The 27,097-nt window shown below is 33.1% G+C and overlaps 3 protein-coding genes and 1 pseudogene across 3 annotated transcripts; 3 read left to right on the top strand and 1 right to left on the bottom strand.

Moving 5' to 3' along the window:
* The first annotated feature begins 459 nt into the window (after positions 1-459).
* LOC126697622 (7-deoxyloganetic acid glucosyltransferase-like) lies at positions 460-5,985 on the top strand. Its single transcript, XM_050394696.1, has 2 exons — positions 460-1,170; positions 4,920-5,985. Exons 1-2 carry the CDS (start codon positions 660-662, stop codon positions 5,864-5,866), a joined length of 1,458 nt encoding a protein of 485 aa, XP_050250653.1. The 5' UTR covers positions 460-659; the 3' UTR covers positions 5,867-5,985.
* Positions 5,986-11,672: 5,687 nt separating this feature from the next.
* Positions 11,673-15,316, top strand: LOC126697616 (7-deoxyloganetic acid glucosyl transferase-like). The gene is made up of 2 exons (XM_050394690.1): positions 11,673-12,354; positions 14,320-15,316. The coding sequence occupies exons 1-2, from the start codon at positions 11,838-11,840 to the stop codon at positions 15,261-15,263; spliced, it is 1,461 nt and encodes a 486-aa protein (XP_050250647.1). The 5' UTR covers positions 11,673-11,837; the 3' UTR covers positions 15,264-15,316.
* Positions 15,317-18,508: 3,192 nt separating this feature from the next.
* LOC126697618 (7-deoxyloganetic acid glucosyltransferase-like) lies at positions 18,509-21,577 on the top strand (annotated as a pseudogene).
* A 1,755-nt stretch (positions 21,578-23,332) lies between these two features.
* LOC126697620 (UDP-glycosyltransferase 76B1-like) lies at positions 23,333-26,614 on the bottom strand. The gene is made up of 2 exons (XM_050394694.1): positions 26,059-26,614; positions 23,333-24,277 (listed from the first exon to the last, which is right to left on the bottom strand). Exons 1-2 carry the CDS (start codon positions 26,549-26,551, stop codon positions 23,406-23,408), a joined length of 1,365 nt encoding a protein of 454 aa, XP_050250651.1. The 5' UTR covers positions 26,552-26,614; the 3' UTR covers positions 23,333-23,405.
* Between the last annotated feature and the right edge of the window lie 483 nt (positions 26,615-27,097).

Below are 27,097 nucleotides of genomic sequence, written 5' to 3'. Positions count from 1 at the left end.
TAAACAATTTTCCTGAGAACAAAAATCAAAGAGTGATAGCAAAGGTGATTCCAAAACTGACACATCAACCCCACCAAGTCTGAGGCGGTTTCAATCAATTTAATTGTCTGAATAACGAAGTTATGGCTATCAATGATCCATATGGTCTTTTGTCCAATGAACAAAAAACTTGAGTCAAGTCCGCGTGATTACCCCCTTATCCTTATGAGCAGATACTCTTTCTATAATAAAAACTAGAGAGTTGTGTTAACGGGCAGTTTTACACACACCTCAAAATAAAATACAACTAAATTTCCAATAAATACTACTCCTTATCTCTTCGTTGTCTTACAACCACAAGTCTGAGGCGGTTTCAATCAATTTAATTGTCTGAATAACGAAGTTATGGCTATCAATGATCCATATGGTCTTTTGTCCAATGAACAAAAAACTTGAGTCAAGTCCGCGTGATTACCCCCTTATCCTTATGAGCAGATACTCTTTCTATAATAAAAAATAGAGAGTTGTGTTAACGGGCAGTTTTACACACACCTCAAAATAAAATACAACTAAATTTCCAATAAATACTACTCCTTATCTCTTCGTTGTCTTACAACCACAAGCTAGCGAACACACACACACAGAATTTAGCACTGTATAGATCGATCGAGCTAGAAACTATGGAACAAGGGTCACAAGTTCCTCATGTTATCATCTTTCCACTTCCAGCACTGGGACCTGTTAACTCCACTCTCAAGCTAGCTGAGCTTCTTTCACTTGCTGGACTCAACATCACCTTCCTCAACACCGATTTCAACCACGATCGCCTTGTCCTTCACTCCAATATTCTAGACCGTTTTGCTTCTTTTCCTGGGTTCCAATTCAAGACCATCTCTGATGGACTTCCAGCTGACCACCCAAGAGCTGGTGATCGATTCATGGAATTGTTTGATTCCTTTAAATTGGTTACGAAGCCACTGTTTAGAGAGATGCTGTGTTCGGGTCAGTTGAACTCAGTTACTGGAGATTCAGTGACTTGTATCATAGCCGATGGGATCTTGAGCTTTCCTATTGATGTTGGGCATGAGCTTGGCATTCCAGTCATTTCCATACGTACCATCAGTGCTTGCTCCTTCTGGGCTTTCTTCTCTATTCAAGATATAATAGAAGCTGGAGAGCTTCCCAGTAGAGGTATGTACGAATCTGGCATGGCATCTTTGCAAATTCGTATCCGCTTTCTTGTAATTCCCATTGATTTCTTCACTATTATAAATGGACAAAGATCTTTCTACAAGCTTCATGCTCTTTCATGTTTTACCAATTAAAGTCGGTCACGCTTTTTTTTTTTTTTTTTTGGTAATTAAAGTAATCAAGTTCTTAAAATAAAAAATTAAACACACTTCATAATCCTTCTGTCCCATTTTGTTGGTCAAATCCAACTTTTTAAAGAACTATCATTAATTTAATTCATTGTTTTTGTTCCCAGAAGTATACTCATTAATATTAACTTTAGAGAAAATGAGATTTTAACGTTTTAAGTAAAAAAGTTTCTAAAAAAAACGTTTTAAGTAAAATAAATGGCAAGTTATGAAATTTATAATTATTTTTTAAATTAAAAAAATTTTATTTTGGGATATCCCAAAATGAAATACTTGATACAATATTCAAGATAGTATTTCTATAATAATTTTTTATTTTCATTTCTATTTCAGGTTTTTTCTAACTTAGTCACTTATATTTTTTATAAAAATAAATAAATAAATTAATTAAGCAAACGTACGACTTAGCTACTAAAAAGACAGTGAAATATATAAATCAAAGTAAAAAACTATACTTAGTTCAGTCATGGTTTAGTGACAATTAAATAATATATAAAAAAAATTAGTTATAAAATTGAGGCTATATCCTTACTCAATATGTTTTTATTGGAAGTGAATTTTGACAAATCCACCATTAAATTATATCTACTTCTTATATCCTTCATGCTTGTAAAATTTCTAAAAAATTAAAGATTAATAGCTATTTCATCAATAAATTGTTTAAATTACAAGTTTTTATAGTTTAAAATTATGTATAAAATATAAATTTATAGATTATATAATAAATAATATCCGATTAATACAAAATTTGACATATGTATTAAGAGCATAAAGAACATACAATTCAACGATTAGATTTTTAAAATATGTAATTATGTTTATTTTATTAAGTGACCTATAGCTAAACTTTGTCTGTAATATATAATTCCTAGTATGTTTTATTATTTTAACTTTTATGTATTGCACATGCTATCAAGACAATGACCCTTTGTGGGTTCCAAACCTTAATTGGTGAAGACTATGTGTGTTTGTTTTTCCAAAAAAATAAATAAATAAATAGGTAATTGTATCACATTGTTTAAGAGAGTGTGTTGTATGTAGTATAACTTGCTCCACCCTTTCTTAATAATTACCATGACTTTTAAGTAGAGTTGTGGTGTGTTTTTATGTTAGAATCTCTTTCTCACTCCCTTGTGTGTGTTTTTGTTTCTTAAAAAAAAAAATTAAAAAAAAAATAAAAAGAGTTTATATGCTATCCTATCTAGCCCCCCAACAAACAAAACAAAAGAAGAAGACAGCAACGTCTTTTGATTGTCATGAGCTATACTTTTAATGAAAACATTTATTTGTATCTTTGTATCAATTCTTAATCTATTTTCTTAATTCGTATAAAAAGAATACAAAAAGCTCATAAACTGATTATATTGAGAGCAAGGATGGATTCAAGATTTTAAGCTAATGGGGGCGGAGTAAAAAAAAAGTTAGATATCCATATATTATTAAAAAATTATAAATACACAAATCGTTATTTCTAAATACATTAAAATGCAATAATCTACCAACAAAAACAAAATAAATTTTTTTTTAATACTAGGCTAGCTAGATTTTTTTTTTTTTTTTTTTTTTTGGAAGTTTGAGCATTCATAGTGGTGGTGTAACTTTTTTTTTAGCACCTCAAAAAGTTACTTTATCTATTTTACCACTTCATTTTACCATACACTCAATATCAAATGTTCTATTTTTTATCATTTCATTTATAATAATATAAACAACTTATTAAAATAATAAGAAAGAGAGAGAATTTGAGTTTTTTTTAATTGAAGGAAGGGATATAATTTAAATAAAATATTTTATTTTATTTTTAACAACTTGCTACAGTCAACCGATATTTATACCAGTTTACTATAGTTACAAAAAGTTTAGTTTTAGCTTCTCCAATAACACAATTTTTTTTTTTTTTTTTTTTATGGTAAAATTGTTTTTTTGCTAAAAAACAATTACCATTATAAATGTTTTTATTGTTTTTGTTAAGTTTTTGAATTGAATAGTTGCTATTTGAGTTAGCCTAGTTAGGCTGATAGGGAAGAATGGGCCTAAGGTTTTGGAAGGAGAAGCCAACGATAAAAATGAAATATACAATAACTATTAAAAAAAAAAAATTGGACTAGGGGGAGCTCGGGCCCCCACCTGGTCCGTCCTCGATTGAAAGATAATAATAGGTTTTTTTTTTTCTTTTTTTCTTTCATTCTTTGTGAATAGTAATTCCTTTGTTTCTTATTCTCTCCAAGCTCATCAAAAGTGTATCACTCCAATTTGGAGTGAAATAATGGGTGAAAATATCTGGCAATATTTTGGACAAAATTGTCCAGGCTAACGTTCAAAGCTTTTTAATCTTTCTGTCCTTTTCTTCTCTGTTTCTTTCGTCATTCCGTTTATTTCTTCATGTGTTGTTGCTTGATCCTTTCTTTGATCTTTTTTATCTTTTGTGCTTATCTTCGCTTTTTTTTTCTTCTTTTGTGCTTATCCTTTCTTTGGTTTTTTACCTTTTCTTTTCTTTTCTTTTTTGACGTAATTTTTTCTTTTTTCTTTTTTATCATGTGCAGAATGTTTCTTTTCTCAAACAGTTAGTTGGGTTTTTTTTTTTAATAAAAATATTTTTGGTTCTTCTTTTTTTTTTTTTTTTTAATGTATGAATGAAGTACAATTCATAAACAATTTTTTAATAAAAAAAATGTGTTACTTTTTTGTTCTATTTAATAAGGATATAACTGCAAATTTATACCAACTTCAATTTTCATCCTCTCATTTTTCTTTTCAGCCAAACAAATAAGTTTTTCATCTTCCCTCTCCTTTGTCTGTGCGTGTATGTTTGTTTCTCAAAAAAAAAAATTAAATAAATTTTCCATCTTTCAACTTTTCTATCTTTATAACCAAACACATATGAGAGAAAACTAAATCATTTCTTTCCTCTCACTTTTCTAGCTCTTCCCCTTGTTCTATCCTGCCAATTTTCCACCCTTCGAACCAGACCGTTATTTTAAATAGCTCAAAATTACTGTTCACAATGTTTTTTAAAACATAGCTAAAATATTATCATTTCAAACATATGAACAAGTACACAGTACCTCTATGATTTTTTACAAATTTAAAATATAGTGAATTAAATTTGACACAGACCTCTTGTGTTTTCCTGGAGTTATTCTTTTAATTAAAGCATTTTGATTCCCTCCCTCTCCCCAAACAAATGTACGGATATATCACCATGTATATCATGAAAAAGCAATTCAACTAGTAAAGTATCCTTTCAAAAAAATATAATGCAAAATCAAAGTGTACGAAACTTCATGAGTAGACTCAAAGATATTTTGCATGTATATAAGATAGCTAGAAGTAGAAAATGTAATCTAATGGTAAATTTGTAAATAAAACATTTCAAAAGAAAAAAAAAAAAAAGAATTGGGTTGTATAACAAAAAATCACACCATGTATAAGTTAAACCCAACTCTCTCTCTTATAAATTTTGTTAGCTTTTTTAGGTTGAACATTTGTTTAGTTCATGAGCAAAAATAAACATAGAGACAAATTTGTTATTACTAACGAGGTCTACATTAACCACTCTAGGACATGAAGACATGGATCGTCTTATAACAAGTGTGCCAGGCATGGAAACTTTTCTCCGACTCCGAGACTTACCTAGTATTTGTCGAACCAACAACTTAGAAGACCCAAATCTCCAACTTAATGCATACGCTAATAGACAATCTGTTCAAGCCCAAGGACTCATACTCAACACGTTTGAAGATCTAGAAGGACCTATACTCTCCCACATACGATCTCAATGTCCCAAGGTCTATACCCTTGGACCCCTACACACATTCTTGAAATTTAGGCTTGAATCTGAAAATGCCTTATTGCAATCTCTGGCTCCAAATAGCATATACAAAGTGGACAAAAGCTGCATCGAATGGCTCAATGCTCAACCTTTGAAGTCTGTAATCTACGTAAGCTTTGGAAGCATTACAGTCTTGACAAGAGACGAGCTAATGGAGTTTTGGTATGGTTTGGTTAATAGTAAGAAGCGCTTCTTATGGGTAATACGACCCGATTTGGTGACCCAAAAAGATGATGAAGGTCAAATTCCTATGGAGTTACTAGAAGGGACAAAGGACATAGGTTATATAGTGGGTTGGGCCCCACAAGAAGAGGTTTTGGCCCACCAAGCTGTAGGTGGGTTTTTGACACATAGTGGGTGGAACTCAACCTTAGAGAGCATAGTAGCAGGAGTGCCCATGATTTGTTGGTCTTACTTTTATGATCAGCAAGTGAATAGCAGGTTTGTGAGTGAGGTTTGGAAATTGGGGATGGACATGAAGGATGTGTGTGATAGAGTCATTATAGAAAAAATGGTGAATGATTTGATGGGGGAGAAGAGTGAGGTGTTCATGAAATCAACAGTTGAGATGGCTAGATTGGCAAGCGAAAGTGTGAGTGAAGGTGGGTCTTCATATTGTAATTTCAACCGTTTGATTGAGGATATAAGACTAATGAGCATGACTGCAATAAAATAATCTGAGCTTGAGTCTACTTCTTGGAATTCAAGTTCATCCAATGTGTAATTGTGTTATATGACTATGTTTTAATTAGATTGCTTACTATGGGATATTCGATATTATAGGTTTTTCCACAACCCGTATTTGTAATTTAAAAGTGTTTTTTTTTTTTTTTTCACTTTATGAACTCCTTTGTATGTTGTTTCTAGTTTTGTAATATTTCCCTTCTTGTATATATATATATATATATATATAGATATATATAAAATTTAAAAAAAAATGTGCCATGAATTTTTTTTTAAATGGCATTTTTAGTAATTTTTGTATCCCCATTTTCAATTAACTAGGTTGGGCAATTATCCATATTGCTACAATCAAATAGTATAATGGAGAGATGATAAGGCATTGCAAGTGATAGTGAGAAACCACGATTCTATATCATGCACTACTTTAAAGTTTAAACTAATAAGAGCATTCACATTAAAACTCTCAAAAGCTAAAAATGCTAGTTTTTAGCATCTCACTCCAAAAAAGCTCACAATAAAGGTGTTAGTGTCAAAAATTTTAGCATCTGAGCTACAGTAGACTGCTATGTATGACAATCCACTGTAGTTCAAATCTTATAAATATAATAATATTTTAATACTACTTTAATTAAAATATCTTTTCTCTCTCTCACTATTCCTCTTTTCTTCTCACCAGACTCTCTCTCACTATCTTTTCTTCTCTCTCTCACTATCTTTAATTAATGAAGTGGTAAAAAATATAAAACCTTTGATGTTGGGTGTATTATAAAGTGAGTTATTAAAATAAATAAAGTAGGTTTTTGAGATATTAAATGCTAAATTTTTTGAGATCCTTGATAAGAATGCTCTAAGGTCAGAGCGTTGGATGAATGCTAGGATACAATATATTTTGCATTATGTAAGAAGTTGCATCAAGTCAGAAGATTAACTGCGATATACAAGACCTTTCTATTTTTCTGGTCAATATATAACACATTTGTTTAGATTTAAGAGACTTCAAAGAGAATACTGAATGTACCAATAATCAGAGAGTACGAGGAGTATCTGTGCTTTTTCCATTACTTGTTTTTGGGAGTCAAGTTAAAAGACACCAACCCAAAGGAGACCGACGGCTACCGGAACAAATTTAAGCCTTTTAAAGAAACAAAATTCAAAAATTAAAGAATTACAAACAATAAGGGAACTTTACTTTATATTAAGTGATAAAGTAAAGACTAAAGAGTAACAATATAGGTCGTCTAGCAAAATTTTCTTCAAAAAAAAAATCTAGCAATAAATGTCCAAAGGTAAATTTTATAAATTTCAAAAAAAAAAAAAATGTTTGATCAGTGGTGAGATAGAAGAGAAAAAATTAGTTCCGATAGTTAATGCAGTTTTGTGAGTCAAGCAGTAAAAATCAATAAAACAACATGCTTTAGCGGTGAAGTTCTAATGAAGCATTACACGTCTAGCATTGGAAGAATGGTGCTTTTTTGCTGAGAATATAAGAATAGTAATAGAACTCGCTTTTAGGCTTTTAGCAATAAGGTAATAGTTCTTCTCAAAAAAAAAAAAAAAAAAAAAAAAGCAATAAGGTAATAGTGAGCTAACTGGCATTTAGCAGTTAAAACAATTGCAAAGTCGAAGACATAAAAGCAATAATTTACCATAAAAAGAAAATTATAAGTCCAACAGTAAGATGTCTGTAAAACCATACAAGTCCAACGGTAAGATAGTTCAACCATAAAACTTTCAGGGATCTTTTGGTTAGAATGGTGAAAAAGTGGGAAGATAAAAATTATGCGAAGATGAAAAAGTTGAAGGATATAAAAGATTTTAATTTCTCTCATTTTTATTTGATTGGGAGTGGAAAAGTGGAAGGATGGAAAAAGTAAGTTTGTATAAAATTACCCATACACCCTTGTTAAAAAATGATGACCAATTAAAACAAAAAAGTGATAAACAACCCAAAAAAAAAAAAAAAAAAACAGTCACTCAATTTATTAAAAAATAAAAATCATGTCCCAAAAAAAAAGTCATGTATAGTTATAAATAAATAAAAATGTGGACGAATTGTCCATGTGCAAGTGCACATGGGCATTTTTGTCCACTAAGTAGTCTCATTTTCTCCCTTCAGTTTTCTCTCCATTTTGGGGAGAAAACTTTTTGGTTAGCCCAGGGAGAAAACATCCGAACCACATCATTTATTTTCCTTCCTCCCCACCCAACCAAACACACTCCAAAAAAATTTTCCTTCCTATTTTCTCTCTAAAGTTTTCCATCCACCCTATTTTACCTCCAAACAAACACACCCTCAATTCAAAGAAAGAGAGTGTACCAATTGTGCGCAAGGATGAGCTAGCAAAGTTCCATTGTTGATTATTAACTTCGAAGAATATGGGCTCATCAATGAGTGCTTTTTTGTCTTTATTAAAGGGTTTTTAGTGCCGAAGATGAGGAAGTGTAGAAATAATTTCATGTTACGAGTTTAAGAGTAGCAAAATGGGATGTTGTCATTGGGATTGCTCCCAAATCCCAAGTTTGAATATGTACTGAGAAAACAACTATGGATAATTAGTTCTAAACTCAACGGAAAAAATGCTACTATGGTAAAGCTTAAATAGAGAAGTCTCTCTAATCCTCCCTCCTATTTTTTTTTTTTCTTTCATAAAAATAAAATAAAATAAAATAAATGATGTATACTTTGGTTTGGGATGATGGTGAAAATGGATTAATACTTAGTTCTTATATAGTGGTGGGTAAATTTTTTTTTCTTTCACTTTGCATAGTCTTTCTTTAAATAAAGTTTATTCTTGAAACTAATTTAGAAAAATGGGACTAAAAGGTTTATTCTTGAAAATTAATTAGAAAAATTCGACTTAAAAGACCATATCCTAAGAGTGGTTTTATTTATTTATTTGATAATTTAATAATTGAGCGAGAAAATTTGAGTCGTGAATTTTCCGATGGGTTTCATCTTCCTTAAGCTAACAGTCCTTGACAATCTGTTTTTATCTTTAGCTAAAAATGATATGATGGGATAGCTTAACTCAATTCGTCTCTAGGGCTGTACACGGTGCGGTGCGACCGGTTTTTGGGGGCTATTTTGCACCACACCAGTAGAGGCGGTTTCCCTACATGTCTAACCGCACCTTAACTATGGAGGAAGGAAACTGGCCTGCACAAGGTGCGGTGCACCATGCCGATTCAATGCAGTTAGTTTGGTTATTCCTCAATTTTCTCAGGAACCAAACACAATAAAGTTAACACCCCTAACCACATATTAATAATTAAAATACTCCAAATATTCCCAAAATAAAAAATCAAACAAACAAAAAATTCACTATCTTTATGTCAACTATCCCATTTCAAATCACAAAAACTCATATAAAAACAGAAAAGCAAAACACAACTCATAATAGATTAAAAAAACAAAAGAACAAAATGCATATACAAATTTAGTAGAAAGCACAATAGGAATTGAGCATCAAAACTTTCTCTAAAATCTTTAAGAAAGCTACATGGTGGCCTTGGAGAATAATGGCTTCAAGGGGCTGAGGTTAAGCAGGGGCGGCTTGATGCATTTGGGGGCCTAAAGCAAAAATTGATCATCTTATTTAGATGCAAAATTACTACTAATTAACATGAACTACATAGAATTTTTTTTTTTTTTTAATTTTTAAGACAAAAAAAATTTGACAAATTTTTTCATACTTGTTGATGTGGTAGATTGATAGTGGTAAGTAAAACAGTGGTGTTAGTGGTAGATTTAGATGAAAACTAGTAAAAATTTGCTAATTAAACTCTTATTATTATTTTTTTTTTAGAAGTGCAACATTCACAATATTTTTTACAACAAATCCTAGATTTTAAACTGTTTTTTGTTTTTTATTTGAAAATATCACTATAATTATTTTTTTGCCATCAACAATAGGCTGTAATAACTTGCTACTTAGCATTAGTTGTACAAGTGTGGTGAAAAATATTGTGGACGACGTTGCATTTTTCTCTATTTTTTTATTTTTTTTTTCATCTAATAAAAAAATTTATTTTATTTATTAATTATAAATAATCCTATTGGTTAAAATTTAGGGGCCTTTTTTTTACTTGGGGCCTTAGGCGGTTGCATTTTTTGCTCCACCATAGAGCCGGCCCTGAGGTTAAGGCGAAGGTGGAGGAAGAGGCGAAGCTAGAGGCAGAGAGGGAGAGGGAGAGGGGAGACATGTTCTCACACAAGACCTAAGAGAGAGGAAGGGGGAGACGCAGATGTGAGAGAAAGTGTGAGATCTGAAAATTTTAACCTAAACTTAAAGACTTAAAGTCTTAAACGACTTTGTAGTTTTGGAATTAATATTAATTTTAATATTGGGTTCAAAATGGCGTCATTTTATATCAGTTTTTTAAACTTATAAAGTTGCTATATGAATTGTTTTAACGCATATTACTATTAACTTAGACCTAACCCGCCTCTCTCTCTCTCTCTCTCTCTCTCTCTCTCTCTCTCTCTCTCTCTCTCTCTCTCTCTCTCTCTCTCTCTCTCAGTATTTTTTTGTGGTGTGGTTCTCATCGGTGTGCAAAACTCACCACCGCTTGCTGCACCGGCTGGCATTGGTACTCAGAAAACTCTACCAACCACCGCACTTAAAACCTACAATTGAGCCATGAGTCGGTCGGATGGTGCGGTAGGGGGCGGTTTTGTTGGTATCGGGTGGTGGCTAAACAAGCCTATTCATCTCCACTTATTTGTTAGGTTGCACTTGTATCTACATACAAAATGTTTTAGAAGGATTTTTCAAATCTACAAGGGTTGCTATTAGTGTTATAGTTGAATTGTGGGCTTTATGAGATGGATTATTATTAGCTATTAATCACGGGTTGCAATTTCTAAAAATTGAACTTGATGCAAAAAAATGTTGTGGATCTTGTTAGTTTGAATTTTGGTTAATTCAAAGAGATCATGTTCTGCCCTTTTAAATGATTGCAGGTCATTTCTTAGCAAGTTTCTTCTAGCCAAACTTAGGAATATCTATCTTGAAGCTAACAAATGTGCAAACATCACTACAAAAAAAAAGGGCTATCCCAGCATGTGAAGATTTTGTTGTTTTTAACGATTTTCCCTCTTTTACTTTTTCTTTTGTTAAGCTTTGATGTTTCTGGAATGTACAGTAATAAGTTGTCTGCCTCTACTGTGCCTTTGGTGACCAATTAGTTTTTTATGTTATCTCCTTATTTTAAAAAATGTACAGTAATAAGTTGTCTGCCTCTACTGTGCCTTTGGTGACCAATTAGTTTTTTATGTTATCTCCTTATTTTAAAAAATGTACAGTAATAAGTTGTCTGCCTCTACTGTGCCTTTGGTGACCAATTAGTTTTTTATGTTATCTCCTTATTTAAAAAAGAAAAAGAAAAAGATGTTCTCGCTTTTCACTCACCATTTTCTTCACAGCAATTAGCAAGTCGTCAACAAAGTAGCTATTCATGAGTATCTTTTCCATATTACTTTGTTTTATCCACAACTTAGCTATAAGAATTATGAAAATACACTTTAGATTAGTCATATATTTTTGTCTTGGCTTTTTTCCACTTTCATGTCTCTTCTTCAATAATTGAAGATTTTTAGCTTCATCTTTTTGGCAGTGTCGATAAGTCTTGCCCCACCTCTGCCGTGGGCTCTACGGAGTTTCTTCTCATAGCTGCCACACGTTGTGCCAACAACTAATAAGTTAGCACCTACAATAATATGTGCCACCTAATAGGCTTTGCCCAAAGCAAAATGATAACCACATCAAATTACACCATTCTTGCAATGACATGGACATTTTTGCAATCGTGACTTGACTCTAGGCAAAGAAGTGAGTGTACATAACTATATATGTAGTATTTGTGGGCAATAATAATGCGTTAAACTAAACACCACTCAAACACAATTAGTGTCAATACAGATAACAGTGACATTAAGTGAATCCATAAACCTAAAGTTGATCATGGAACAGTACTGTCCTCCTGCCCATGTTCTAATCTTTCCCTTTCCGGCGCAGGGACATGTAAACTCCATGCTCAAGCTAGCTGAGCTTCTTGGCCTTGCCGGCATTCATGTCACCTTCCTCAACACTGATTTCATCCACGAACGCCTTGTCCGCTACACCGATATCGAAACCCGTTTTAGTTGTTATCCAGGGTTCCAATTCAAGACCATCTCTGATGGCCTTTCCGCTGACCACCCACGATCTCTTATCAAGTTCATCGAAGTGTATGACTCGTTAAATTCGAAAACCAAGCTTCTTCTTAGGGAGATGCTGGCTTCAAATCAACTTATTGGCTCCAACACTAGGCCTTCCTTGACTTGCATCATAGTTGATGGACTCATTGGCGGTTTTACCAGTGATATTGCCAATGAGTTTCGAATTCCAATCATTTATTTTCGTACCATCAGTGCCTGCTGCTTTTGGGCTTATTTTTCTGTTCCTAAAATCATTGAAGCTGGCCAGATTCCTGTTAGAGGTAACTTTCAGAATTGGCATCCATTTGCAAGATTTTTTTTTTTTTTTTTTAAGTCATCATTTGCAAGATTTTACTTGTTTTTTAAAATCATTTTCATCGGGGACTGAAAAAAGTGTAGGGAAAATTATCAAAGTCTAATCTTTAATCTTTTAGACTCTGTTTGTTTGGAAGCATAGGAAAATTTTTAATTTTTAACCATGTGTTTTTTGTACAGACGATAAAAAAGTGAATATAATTTTTTTGAAAAGCTGAATTTTTTTTTTTTTTTTTTTGTATTGATGCATGTCTAGTTAATTATAATTTTTTTATTAAAAAAATACAATTTAATATAATAATAATTGATTTCTGCTACAGAAAATGTATAACTTATAATAACGAGTCTTTTATATATTGTCACAACAAAATCTCATAACATTTTCACAACAAATTAAAATAGTTAGATCCAATTTATCATATCTTAAAATAAAATAAAATAATATTTTAGCCGGTTTATCACAATCAAAATAAATATATTATAAAAATATTGTGTGTAATTTTGTTGTGTTCCAAGACTTCCTCTCTGATAATGGTAGACAAAGTTGTTTTGATACAGTTATAACTTATAATGGCATAATGATTCTTTAAAAAAGAATAAAAAGTTATAATAGCTAGGCAGGCATGATGGAACCTTCAGTTGATAATGTTTATTGGCTAAGAGAGAGGGGTAAAATGATAATTGTGTCTTTATTGCACACTTTCTCCCATATTTTCTCCTCAATTTGGAGGGGAACAATTTTGTACTCTCGGAAAGAAAAGAAAACTCCCTCACGCCCATTTTCTTTCCATCCAAATTGCTCCCCTACCAGACAGACAAAGCAAAATTGTTTTTCTTTCCCATTTTCCAGACTCCTTAAAATACCCCGTACCAAACACTTGTTCAATAAGGAAATGAAAAACCCAACTTAGTTCAACCAATACACTAATATAACAATTTTTCTACCCCTTTTGCAATGAGACAAATGTCCTTACAATTGGGATTCATCCGAACAATGCACATGAATGTGCACAAAAAGGATGATCATAAGTGCTTAAGATATTGTATACAATGTTAATGTCCCCTGTTTAATACGAAATTAAAAATTGAAATGGAATTCTTGGATTACTCTTCAGCAAATAACATTAATATATTATTTACTACAAAATAATTTAACGATCATAATTTTGTGTAAATAATGTATTAATGTTATTTGCAAAAGAGTAATTAATGAATCTAATCCTTATATAGTTAACAACTTTGTAGCTCAACTAATAAGTATTTTCTAGTGTTTAAATTAATGTACACATTTAAGTTACTATCCTCTCACCTCCAACTACCAAATTATCAAAAAGAATACGATCCTTAAGATGTATTATGTACTAAAAGAGTAGCCACTTTTATTAATGTAGCTAGAATTTAAGATACTTTCTTAGGAAAATTAGGAAAGCTCCTTAAAGAGTTTGACGGCTCTTCTTTAGTCAATTTTCCATGAGCAACAAAGACACAAGAAATTTCACAATGATTTTTACAGTTTTTTAAAGTAGTAAGTTGTGATTTGAGTAATATCACCTTCGTATGGGTCCATCACGAACACCACTTTTATCAAGCATCCATTACATTAGGCTATATGGCAATATTTGTGAATAATTTTGTGTCACTTAATTTATTGATTTTTCATGAGGTCTTAAGCAACCAAAAGATCCAAAGATGATAGAAAAATGCTAAAACTATTATTAATTTTACTACAAATTGCATATAATTAACATGGCAACATATGTGATCAATGTGATCACTTCAACAATATACTATTATAATAAATGTCTAAATTACTTTACTATAATTAGTGACATATTAGTTTGTAAAACTTAAGTGGTACATTTCTAGTATCCCTAACATCATTTAAGTTGATATTATACTAATAAGTGGGTGTGTATGCATTAAAACTCTAGGAAATGAGGACATGGACCGCTTGATAACAACTGTGCCAAGCATGGAAAGTTTTCTCCGTTACCGAGACCTCCCAAGTTTTTGCCAAGTCAACGACCTAAACCACTGCAATCTCCATATCTTTGTGAGCGAGACTCAACAAAGTCCTCGAGCACATGCCCTCATACTTAACACGTTTGAAGATCTAGAAGGACCTGTACTCTCCCACATACACACTCATTGTTCCAAAGTCTACACCATTGGACCCCTCCACATGCACCTAAAATTCCGACTCGAAGCCAAAACATCATCGTCCCAATCTCAATCTTCAAACAACCTGTATGAAGTGGACAAGAGTTGCATAACATGGTTGGATGCTCAACCATTGAAGTCTGTAATCTATGTAAGCTTTGGAAGCATTATGACTATCACAAAGGACAAGCACATCGAGTTTTGGTTTGGTTTGGTGAATAGCAAACAACGGTTCTTATGGGTTATACGATCTGACTTAGTTGTAGGAGAGCACAATAGGAATGAGGTTCCAGAGGAGCTGCTAAAAGGGACAAAAGAGAGAGGGTACATAGTGAGTTGGGCCCCACAAGAGGAGGTCCTAGCCCACCATGCAATAGGTGGGTTTTTGACCCACAGTGGGTGGAACTCAACCTTAGAAAGTATAGTAGCTGGGGTGCCCATGATCTGTTGGCCGTTCATTGGAGATCAACAATTGAATAGTAGGTTTGTAAGTGAGGTTTGGAAGTTAGGGTTGGACATGAAGGATGCATGTGATAGATTCATTGTAGAAAAGATGGTGAATGATTTGATGTGGAGGAGGAGGGAGGTGTTCATGAAATCAACTGATGAGATGGCTTGGTTGGCAAGAAAAAGTGTGAGCGAAGGTGGATCCTCTTATTATAATTTGGACCGTTTGGTCAAAGATATCAGGTTTATGAGCATGGAAGCAAATTAAACGGTTTCCATGTGTCAAATAATGATATTTCTCTCATAAGGGGATATTGAACATCCACTTGCACATGAAGGAAACCACTTGAATTATCAACTTTGAAAATAAGAGGTCATTGGCAACACAGAAAATAAACGTGCAATTAGATTGGTTTTTTTATTGCTTTACTAATCTAGTGAGTGAGTAAAATTGTAGAAGTAAAAATAAAATAAAAAATGAGGTTTTAAAAAACAGTACATAAACAAACATATTAAGAAACTAAAAGAAAAAAAAAATAATCCAAATATATATACACTAAATTGTCTTGTCTTTTACAATAATTAATTCATCCCACGCACATGTCCGAAAGCACTTTTATTATAAATAAAAATAATAGGGGACAATCAATTTGTAAAAAAAGCCTTATTAGTCATTGGACCACTTAAACGATCATGTCCGTAATATTTCCCCTAAACATAATTCAGGCCAGGTGCTAAAATCTCAAAAACTAAACTCAAATGATTCCTTTAGATTGAATTGCAATTTAGCAGTTAAAACAAATGCAAAGTCAAAGATAAAACACAACAGTTTACCATAAAAGAAAATTATAAGTCCAACAGTAAGATATCTGTAAAACCATACAAGTCCAACGGTAAGGACTAAGGAATATTGTAAACTAATACATGTTCAACCATAATACTTTCAATTCAAAGAGATAGATTTTGACCAGTTGTGCACAAGGATGAGCTAGCAAAGCTCCATTGTTGATTCTTAACTTAACTTGGAAGAATATGGGTCTCATCAATAAGTGTTTTTTTTGTCTTGATTAAGAAGAGTTTAGTGCTGAAGAATGGGGTGATAATTTCATGTTACTAGTTTAAGAGTAGCAAAATGGGATGTTCTTTCACCACTCCCCCCCCCCCCCCCCCCACACACACACACACACACACACACACACACACACACACACACACACACACACACACACAGAGGATGGTGCTCTAGTTTGAATCCTACAATAGGAAGCCCTTAAAAAAAAAACACTCACTCTCCCAACTCAATGCCCACTAGTGCCCTTAAGGGACTGGGATAACAACTATAGCTCACTTGTTCTCGTACTTGTAGGTCTAGACTCAGCAGATAGGATGTTACTGTAGTAACACCCAAGTAAAGAAGCCAACTTGATCATCATTTCTACCCATTATTCTTTTATTAAAAAAATGATATATTTTTTGTTTGGGATGTTGGTGATAATGGATTAATATACTTAGTTCTTATATAGTTAGTGTGTAAATGTTTTTTTTTTCTTTCGCTTTGCTTAGTCTTCTTTAAGTAAAGTTTATTCTTGAAAATAAATTAGAAAAATGGGACTAAAAAGACAATATCGGTTTTATTAATTTATTTTGATCATTTATACAATTGAGAGAAGGAGAATTTGAATAGTGAATGTCTCCAATAGTTTTACTCTCCCTTGTGCTAGATGTCCTTGACTATCAACTTTTATCTTTAGCTAAAAATTATATGATGGGATAGCTTAACTCAATTCGTCTCCACTTACTTGGTAGGTTGCTCTTATATCAACATACAAGATGTTTTAGAAGGATTTTCTAGATCTACAAGAGTTGTTACCAGTGTTATAGCTAAATTATAGGCTTTAAGGGATGGATTGTTACTGGCTATTAATCACGGGTTGCAATTTGAAGAAGTTGAACTTGATGCAAAAATTGTTGTGGAACTTGGTTTGAATTTTGGTTCAAAGAGATCAGACTCTATCCTTTAAATGATTGCAAGTCATTTCTTAACAGGTTTCCTCAAGTTAGACTTAGGCATATCTATTGGGAAGCCAATAAATGTGCAGACATATTGTCTTCTTCAAACAGACTCACTTCTCGCTGCTAAATGATTGAATACTAATGTGGAGTATCCTATTGAGTTTCTAATTTAGTATTGGATTGCAAGTGTCTCCTCAACAAGGAATGGGAGGCTCACGTTGAATAGGTGTGGAGGGAGGCCAACAACTGTGCAAATATGCTAGCAAATCGAGGAGCTTCTCAACCTGAGAGAGAGATTTTATATGACATATGCCCCACCTTTTTATGGAAATGTCTCTACTGGGACTCTATGGGTTTTGTTTCAAAACGATGCTGCCAATAATCTTCCTCCAATGCTTTTGTTTTTGTGATGTATCTGCTGTTGGTTCTTATCGGGTGTTTGTATTTATCTTTCGCATGTTGTTGTGTTTGTATAAACTATGTTCTGCTGTTGTGTAGTGTTTTTTAAACTCTGTTTTGTTTATCTAATAAAATCCTCTGTTATGGAGAAAAAAAAAAAAAAAAAGACTTTCTGCTCATATGACTATTATGAGAGAGAGAGAGATGCAACTCTGATGGAGATGGAGTTAGAGAAATACCATTGGGCCACACCGCAGCGAGGGATGCAACTCTGATGGAGATTCGACTGAGACTAGTCTCGCTGCTATCTACTACTCTGCTAGTCCGAAATCCATGATTGGACAAAGGGAGTAGACAAGGTTGGCAAATGTTAGGTTTTTCTTTTTTGAATTTAGTAGAATGATTTTTTTTTTTTTTTTTTTTGCTAAATAAAAAAGGTGTCTCCGGTATAGGTTTATCTACCTTACGTCACGTGACGACAATAAATAATACCACGTGTACCATATGAGTCTAGAATTGAATATGTTTGGTGTTCCCAATTTTTCTTAATGGCTTAATGGGCTAATTCCTTAAAAAAAATTGGTAACTTTTGTTAATTGGGCTATTTTTTCTTTACTCGGGGGAAGCTTAATTATACTGGGCTCAATTGCTCAAATCAGCCTACCTATGTATACCCTTTAGTTTCTTTAATTTCTCAGATCAGCCCACAACTTAACTATGACAATTACGAAAATACACTTTATTATGACTTTTCATCTTTGGCTTTTTTTCCACTTCCATATCTCTTCGTAAATAATTGAAAATTTTTGGCTTCATCCCTTTGGCAGTGTCGGTAGGTCTTGTCCACCTCTGCCATGGGCTCTACGTACGGTGTTTCTTCTCATAGCCACACGTTGTGCCAACAACTAATAAGTTAGCACCTACCATTATTTGTGTCATTTAGTAGGCTTGCCCAGAGTAAAACATTAAGACCACACAACAAATTGCACGACTTTTGCAATGACATGGACATGGAGCTAGGAAGCAATTCTACAGTACTCTGCCACGCACATGCACGACTATTGGAAATTGTGACAAAGAAGTTAGTGTACGTAGCTATGTATTTCTGTGCAATAATGTGTTCAGATAATTATAAAAAGTAAAAACCACTCAAACCACAAGCAGTGTCAATAGGAGGGTCACAGAAAGAAGTGACAATATTAAGTGAATCCAAAAACCTAAAGTTGATCATGGAACAGTGTCCTACTGCCCATGTTCTAATCTTTCCCTTTCCGGCGCAGGGACATGTAAACTCCATGCTCAAGCTAGCTGAGCTTCTTGGCCTTGCCGGCATTCATGTCACCTTCCTCAACACTGATTTCATCCACGAACGCCTTGTCCGCTACACCGATATGGAAACCCGTTTTAGTTGCTATCCAGGGTTCCAATTCAAGACCGTCTCTGATGGCCTTTCAGCTGCCACCCACGAGCTCTTGACAAGTTCATGGAACTGTATGACTCGTTAAATTCGGAAACCAAGCCTCTTCTTAGGGAGATGTTGGCTTCAAATCAACTTGGCTCCAACGCTAGGCCTTCCTTGACTTGCATCATAGTTGATGGACTCATTAGCAGTTTTACCAGCGATATTGCCAATGAGCTTCAAATTCCAATCATTTATTTTCGTACCATCAGTGCCAGCTGCTTCTGGGCCTTTTTTTCTCTTCCTAATATAATTGAAGCTGGCGAGCTTCCTGTTAGAGGTAACTTCCATATTTAGCATCCATTTGCAAGGTTTTATTTGTTTTTTAAAACATTTTTAGCTACTGGAAAAAAGTTTTAGGAAAAAAAAGAAAAACCATCAAAAAGTCTAATATTCTTTATTGTTCATGAGAAAATGAAAACTCAACTTAGCTTAGCTGAACTAATACATTAATGTAACAGTTCTTTTTTCCCACCAGTTGCAAACGGACAAATGTTTGGGATTCACCTGTTGCAGACTGCACATGAATATGCACAAAAAGGATGATGATAAGTTCTAAAGATGTTGTATACAATGTTAATCTCACCTATTTATGTAATAATCCACGAATTTGATCATTCTATAGCCACGAATTTGATTGAAATCTCTTGATATTCAATAGAGACACATCTAGTTTTCAAATCTCCTCACCTCCAATTATTGAATATTAAAAAAAAAAAAAATCTTATATATAAGGTATATTATTTTTTAAAAGACTAGTCATTTTTGTTAGAGTGGTGCCTATTACACACACTCTAATGTACACAGAAATCACAATTTATGTGTACTATGTATACACTAGAGTGTGTCTACTAGTAAGTAGTAATTTTCCTTTTTCTTAACATAGCTGAAATTTAAGACACTTCCTTAGGGAAATTGGGAAAGCTCTTTAAAGAATTTGATAGCTCTTCTTAGGTCAATATTCCATGAGCAATGGAGACATGCAAATTTTCACAATTGTTTAAAATTATGATTGGAGCAATATTACTTCATATGGACTCATTACGGATAACATTTTTCTTAAGCACCCATTACAATAGGCTATATGTCAATATTTGTGAAAAGTTTTGTGTCACTAAATTTATTGATTTTTCATAAGCAACCAAAAGAAAAAAAAATTCCCAAGCAAAATGCTAAAACAATAACCAATTTTACTACAAAATTCTTATAAATGATGTGAAAAAAAATGTTATTGATGTCACTTCAACAACAACAACAACAACATAATAATAATAATATCAAGTGGTCCATGTCTGAATGACTTTTTTATGATTAGTGACACATCAATCTGTAAAGTTTATATAGTGCTTTACATGGTAAAATTCTTAGTGTTTCTAAGATCACTCAAGTTGATATCATACTAATGTGTGGGTGTATATGTGCTAAAATAAATTCTAGGTAATGAGGACATGGACCACTTGATAACAACTGTGCCAGGCATGGAAAGTTTTCTCCGTTACCGAGACCTCCCAAGTTTTTGTCGAGGCATAGACCTTAACCACTTCAATCTCCCTATCTTTGTAACCGAGACTCAATGAAGCCCTCAAGCACATGCCCTCATACTTAACACATTTGAAGACCTAGAAGGACCTGCACTCTCCCACATACGAACTCATTGTTCTAAAGTTTACACCATTGGACCCCTCCACTCGCTTCTAAAGTTTCAACTTGAAGCCAAAAGATCATTGTCCCAATCTCAATCTTCAAACAGCCTCTTTGAAGTGGATAGGAGTTGCATGACATGGCTTGACGCTCAACCATTGAAGTCTGTAATTTATGTGAGCTTTGGAAGCATTAGTACTATGACAAAGGATGAGCACATTGAGTTTTGGTTTGGTTTGGTGAATTGCAAAAAAAGATTCTTGTGGGTCTTACGATCCGACTCAGTTGTTGGAGAGCATGATAGGAATGAGGTTCCAATAGAGCTGGTGGAGGGGACAAAAGAGAGAGGGTACATAGTGAGTTGGACCCCACAAGAGGAGGTCCTAACCCACCATGCAATAGGTGGGTTTTTGACTCATAGTGGGTGGAATTCAACCTTGGAAAGTATAGTAGCTGGAGTGCCTATGATTTGTTGGCCTTACTTTGGTGATCAACAATTGAATAGTAGGTTTGTGAGTGAGGTTTGGAAATTAGGATTGGACATGAAGGATGTGTGTGATAGATTCATTGTAGAAAAGATGGTGAATGATTTGATGGGAGAAAGGAGGGAGGAGTTCATGAAATCAACAACTGAGATGGCTAGGTTGGCAAGAAAAAGTGTAAGTGAAGGTGGGTCTTCTTATTGTAATTTGGGCCTCTTGGTTGAGGATATAAGGTTGATGAGCATGGGAGCAGATTAATTGGTTTTTGTGTATCAAATAATAGTATTTCTATAATAAGGGGATTTTAAACTTCCTCACGAACATGAAGGAAACCACTTGAATTATTTGGTTTGAAGATAAGAGGCCATTGGCAACACGGAAAATAAATGTGCAATTAGATAGATTGGTTTTTTTATTGCTTTACTAATTTGGTGAAATTGTGAAAGTAGGTAAAAGTAGAAGAAATGAGACTTTTTTTTTTTTTTAACTGAAAGAGGTAGAGAAATGAGACTTTAATAAACTGTACATGATAGGCTAAGAATGTATTGATCCCTTGTGATGAATTATCAAATTAATTAGCCAAGTTAATTAATTAATTCAATTAGCATGTAATACGCGTGGTAGCACAAACAAATTACCAATTAACTAAATGCAACGGAAATTAAATTGACACAGTGATTTGTTTACGAATGGGGAAAACCTACACGACAAAAACCCCACCAGGTAATTTTAAGGTTACCACTCCCGAGAATCCACTATTATCACAATAAGCGGTTACAAGTAAAAGAATCCAAGTACCTTATACCAACCTACAATTGAACCCTTACCCCAATACCTAATTGGACTTGTTCTGTAATAACAATCTCTCCTTTTCAATGCATGGCTCCTAGTACGTGACTAACCAATTCGATGCGCGGATCCTAGTACGCGGCTTACTCACCAACTTGAGAAAGATATTGGCTGCAAAGTTTTTCAATTCATCAACATGATGAAGATCACGAAACTCCTTGGTTACAAAACCCTATAGTGTACAAACACAGCAGCTTCTTCAAGAGAAAGATGAACTAGGGCTAATTCTGTCTCTGGTCACAATTTGCATGAACACAACTTTGCTTCACACTCGCACAACCTTTGACGGCCCTTAAAATAATCCTTATATATGTTTAGGGTTGTGAGAAAAGAAATCTCAAACATATACACACGGATTTGATGAAAATCAAAGCTAAAAATCTGTTTTTCATAAACCTTGATAGATATCTTATCTATCGAGAAGCTATCGAGCATCGAGTTTCAGCAGCTTTTTAAACCTTTATAGATACTAGTTGTCGAGTTTTAAAATCCAGCACTTCTTCACTTGTTTCTTGGACAAACTTGCATGGATTTAACACTTATTCTTGAAACCTTGTTCCTTAAAGTATTAAACACATCCTAGATCTACTCAATTATAAGTAAAGTGCGTTTTGTCAATGGATTAACCAATTTTATATTGACATATGTTCCTAACATTAAATTACATATGTCCTAATAGTACATAAACAAATACATTAATAAACTAAATGAAAACAAAAAAACAAAAACACTAATCCAATGCATGCTAAATCTTCATGAGATTGGGGCACGAGCAAAAGACTTGGTGGTTGAATTTTTGGATACAACTAAGCAGGATGTCAGACCGAGAACTGGGAGCATATCAGCTCGCTGGGTTCCTCCTCAGGATACGTTCCATATAGCTAATTTTGATGCGGTTATGTCATGGCCACGTTATAGCTTCTCTAAGTCAAAAAATCCCGATGCCCAATTTAGTTGAAGCTGCTGAAGCATTAGCTGCATGCCGAGTTATTGTGTTTGCTAAAGAACTATGTATTTTTAAGGTGGTTGTGGAATGAGATTTTCTGAGGGTGGTTCAGGCCTTAAAAGCTAAGGAAAGGTGTAACACTCTGTATGGGAATATAATTGAAGAGGCGCACAATCAAAGTTTATCTCTACAGTTTTGCCAATTTTAATAAGTTGGCACATGCACTAGGTAGGAGAGCGGTTTCATCCGCATATTTTAATATATGGGTAGAAGAACTACCTAGTGAGTTGGAGGCTATATTCCAATATGATTTTCCTTAATAATATTGACTTACCAGTTTCTCAAAAAAAAAATCTCACACACAGCTGGTACAAAAACATTTTCATTATAAATAAAAATTAAAGGGGACAATCAATTTGTTAAAATCCTTCTTAGCGATTAAACGATCATGTCCGTAATATTATTTCCCCTAAACATAATTTTGGCTAGGTGCTAAAATCTCAAAAACTAAACTCAAATGATCCCTTGGATTGAATTGGAAACCTATGTAAAATAAAATAAACAATCAAGCATTTATTATTGAGGATAAAAATAAAAAATAAAAAATTCAAGATTGAAGGACTAAAATGATAATAGATAACTAGTTAAGTTCTCTAGGGATTGGTACGAAGAACCCCCTTGGCTTAGACAATCATCAACCTTTTCCTTCAAATGCTCAATTCTCTCTCTCATCTCCTTCTCCTTCCCATCTGTCTCCACCATTAGTCTTCTAATTGCTCTGGCTATCTCCATTCTTTCTATCTTATTCTCCAAATGCACCCCAACTTTCCAAACATGGCTCACATATCTAGCATTCACCATTTGATCACCGAAAAAAGGTTGACAAATCATTGGAACTCCTTCGCATATACTCTCTAACGTGGAATTCCATCCATTGTGTGTCCAAAATCCTCCAGTAGCATGATGGGCCAGCACTTTTTCTTGTGGAGCCCATTTCACAATATGACCTCTTCCATTCAAATTTTCTAGGAACCCATTTGGCAATGGTTCGAGCCATTCTGAGCCACGGACTAATCCTGGTCGAACCACCCACAAAAAGGGTTGGTTGCTGTTGGCTAAGCCCCAAGCTATCTCCAAAAATTGAGCTTCATTTAATGCAGCAATGCTTCCAAAGCTTACATAGATTACGGATTTAGGTGCTTGAGTGTTTAACCATGAAATTGAGCTTTGGTCTTGTGTTAGTAAGCTACTTGAAGAGGCTGGAAAGTACTTGTGAAATGGGCCTATTGGAAAGGTTGGGATTGTAAGCTTCTGTGTACAAGTGGTCAATGCCAATGGTTCAAGGTCTTCAAATGAGTTCCAAATGAATCCGGAGGAGGCCCTGGTTTCTTTTACCGCGAGAGACAATAGTTGATAAAGGTCCTCTGAATTGCGTGTGGTAATCATTGGAAGATCTTTCACTTTCAGTGGCGGAAGCTCTTGCACTGGTTCCTCTAATCGAGATTATGAGAAATGAAAGGGGAAAAAGGTGAATATTACTCATAAGACAGTACACAAAACAATTGGATTAATTAAACAAATAAATAGATGGACGACGTTATGATAGGAAACATTAACCTTCACCTGTATTTTCACATATATTGGTTTAATTTTCCAATAATCTAAAATATTCAATGGATTAATGATTCTTATACAAGAGATAACAATGTGAAAAATAATATTAGTTTTTTTTTTCTATGTACAAACAGGTGCTCCCATTTTTCCTATATACACATTTCAGTCCAAATATTCAGATTCAAGTAAAAAATAGTTAGTCATTGGGACATACTAATTCAAATCAAGACTAAAAATGACTATCGATACTTATTATTTATTACAGATTTATTTGAATGTTCATGGTATGTACCTAATAATCTCATCAATGCATACAAAAAAGTTTGAAGCCCTATTAATGTTGGCAGGTAGACTGTATCTCTCATTCTTATTCACATTAATCGGTCATAACTTAAAAATAAAAATAAAACTTAAAAATAAATAAAATAAATAAATAAAAAAAGATACATGCTTATCATGCATTTATTGTAAGCAGAAAGATAAAAGAATGTGTCAAAATATAAATAAAGAAGCATAGAAAGAGAAAGCGACAAGAAGCGAAAAATTAACATGATTTGACCTGACAATTTATATACACAATAAAAAAATCTAAGTAGATACAATTTATTGTGTAAATTTGTGCTACAAAAAATTTAATATAATATATATATATATAAATTAAAATTAAAAAAAATTAAAAAAAAAATATATTAAGCTTATAATATTAGGTATATGCATGTGAATTGAAGTCTCATATAGAAAAGAAAAAAAATGATTAATTAATATAACATAACTATACTCAAAACTATAGGAGTAACTTTTTAAGTGGCATCTATTTTCATAAAATCATGATCTATTTTTTAGGTGAATTTTTTAATATATAATATGACACTATATTCTAACATAAAAGGACATTGTGCCCATCAGTATGTACATTTGTACTAAACCAAACTTCATGCTCAATGTTTAGCAGGAACTATCAGCAGAATGTGGGGAAGATGTCGAGCTATTGATGAAAACAAAGATGGTAAAGACATCCCATATTCACATGGGAAACCACGTGATGATAAATACCCAAACCAGTTTTCTAATGTGATCATAATTAAAGAACTAAACTGAAAGTTCCAATGTATATCAGAGATTTTTTTCCCCTTAACATCCAAGAAATATAGAGAATATTAACACTATTGCAATTTTTACTACAAAATAAATATGGTTGGAACCACTTCATTAACATTATAAATAAATATTTAAATTATTTTTTGTAATTATTAACACATTAATTTGTAAAATTATACTATTTTTATATTATTACTGACATCACTCCTAAAGACAAAATTTTTCATATTATGTCAACTTATTGTAATTAGCGTATGAAAGAATAATATTAATGGTGTAGATAAGCAAAAGTTATTTTTTTTTTTTATTATTTTTTTTTTTTTTTGGATACAGTTGTGAAAATTAACTTTGTTCAAAAATCAAAATTGATGAAGGTGATAGAATAGAACGGTAGAACACACGCACTAATAGCTAGCTAACACAATTTGACAACTCATAAACTGTCACATTAATGGGGTCTAAATTTCGATTGATAAATGTAATTAAATACATGAATTTTCTAACTTTTTAAGTGGTAGGTAAATTGAAAATAGAATTAGACACACACAACAGAGAAATGCACCTTGAATGGAGAGGTTCTTTTCAAGCAGATGTGGTAAGGCGAAAAAAGCAAGAAATGAGCAGACACTGGATGTCCTTAACACAATTCTTGGGATCTTGAGGATTTCAGCCACAGATTGAGTGAAGTGCCACATAGCATCTGTAATTAAACAAGCAACAGGATCCTTGGAGACATCAGCTAATAACTTAGCTAAGCAATCACGAAAGGGTGTGATACAATTGACATTCATCAATGTGAGGAGCCTTATAACATCTGAAGTGTTTGCTTCACTTTCCAAAAGGCCATCAGGAATGGAATGAAATGTGAAATGAGGATAGTTAGAAGGATTGGGAGGGTTGAACTGTGTGTGGATGATGGTGATGGAAAAGCCTTTAGTATAAAGGATGCTTGCTAGCTGAAGCATAGGGGTTATGTGGCCTTGCAAGGGCAATGGGAAAAGTATCAGCCTGCGGGCTGTTTTTTGTTGCATATGGATCTCTCTTGTGATCTCCATGGAATTGAATAATGAAACTTGCTTTCCTTCCTCCCTCAGTTTAAAGTCACAAGTTTATGAACGAAACTAAGTTGTACAATTGTAGGTTAAATAATTAATAATTTTGATTGTTATAAGTGTTTGTGGGGTGTAGGAGGTAAGGGTCAAATTTTCAAGAGGAAGTTTCACACACATATACACTTAGATTAAACTAAAGTAGAATTTCTATTTTGTATAAATTTTTTTTTTTAAAAAAAAAATTGATTGTTATACTTTTAATATATATATATATATATATATATATGAAATTTATCTTAATTTACAGATTAATTATGATTGTCTTTATTACTCCTTCCGTCCCACTTTTTTTGTCTTCTATTCCATTTTGAGATGTCCTAAAATATTGTCTTATTTCTAAAAATAAAAGTCATTAATTTACTAATTCAATTTTTTTATAGATTTTTTTAAGGATAGTTTTGAAAACTTATACATTTTTAAAAGGTAGACAAGACAATAAATGATATACCCTTAAAAAGTTTGACTTTTTAAACAAGACAAAAAAAGTGA

This window comes from Quercus robur, chromosome 8, assembly GCF_932294415.1.
Source record: "Quercus robur chromosome 8, dhQueRobu3.1, whole genome shotgun sequence".
NCBI lineage: Eukaryota > Viridiplantae > Streptophyta > Magnoliopsida > Fagales > Fagaceae > Quercus > Quercus robur.
This window is presented reverse-complemented; position numbering and strand designations above follow the sequence as displayed.

Excerpts from the sequence above, each read along its gene's own strand:
- LOC126697622 (XM_050394696.1), top strand. The coding sequence starts at position 660 with ATGGAACAAGGGTCACAAGTTCCTCATGTTATCATCTTTCCACTTCCA. Across the intron at positions 1,171-4,919 it reads TGGAGAGCTTCCCAGTAGAG|GACATGAAGACATGGATCGT; the intron begins GTATGTACGAAT and ends TAACCACTCTAG.
- LOC126697616 (XM_050394690.1), top strand. The coding sequence starts at position 11,838 with ATGGAACAGTACTGTCCTCCTGCCCATGTTCTAATCTTTCCCTTTCCG. Across the intron at positions 12,355-14,319 it reads TGGCCAGATTCCTGTTAGAG|GAAATGAGGACATGGACCGC; the intron begins GTAACTTTCAGA and ends TTAAAACTCTAG.
- LOC126697620 (XM_050394694.1), bottom strand. The coding sequence starts at position 26,551 with ATGGAGATCACAAGAGAGATCCATATGCAACAAAAAACAGCCCGCAGG. Across the intron at positions 24,278-26,058 it reads AAAGAACCTCTCCATTCAAG|AGGAACCAGTGCAAGAGCTT; the intron begins GTGCATTTCTCT and ends AATCTCGATTAG.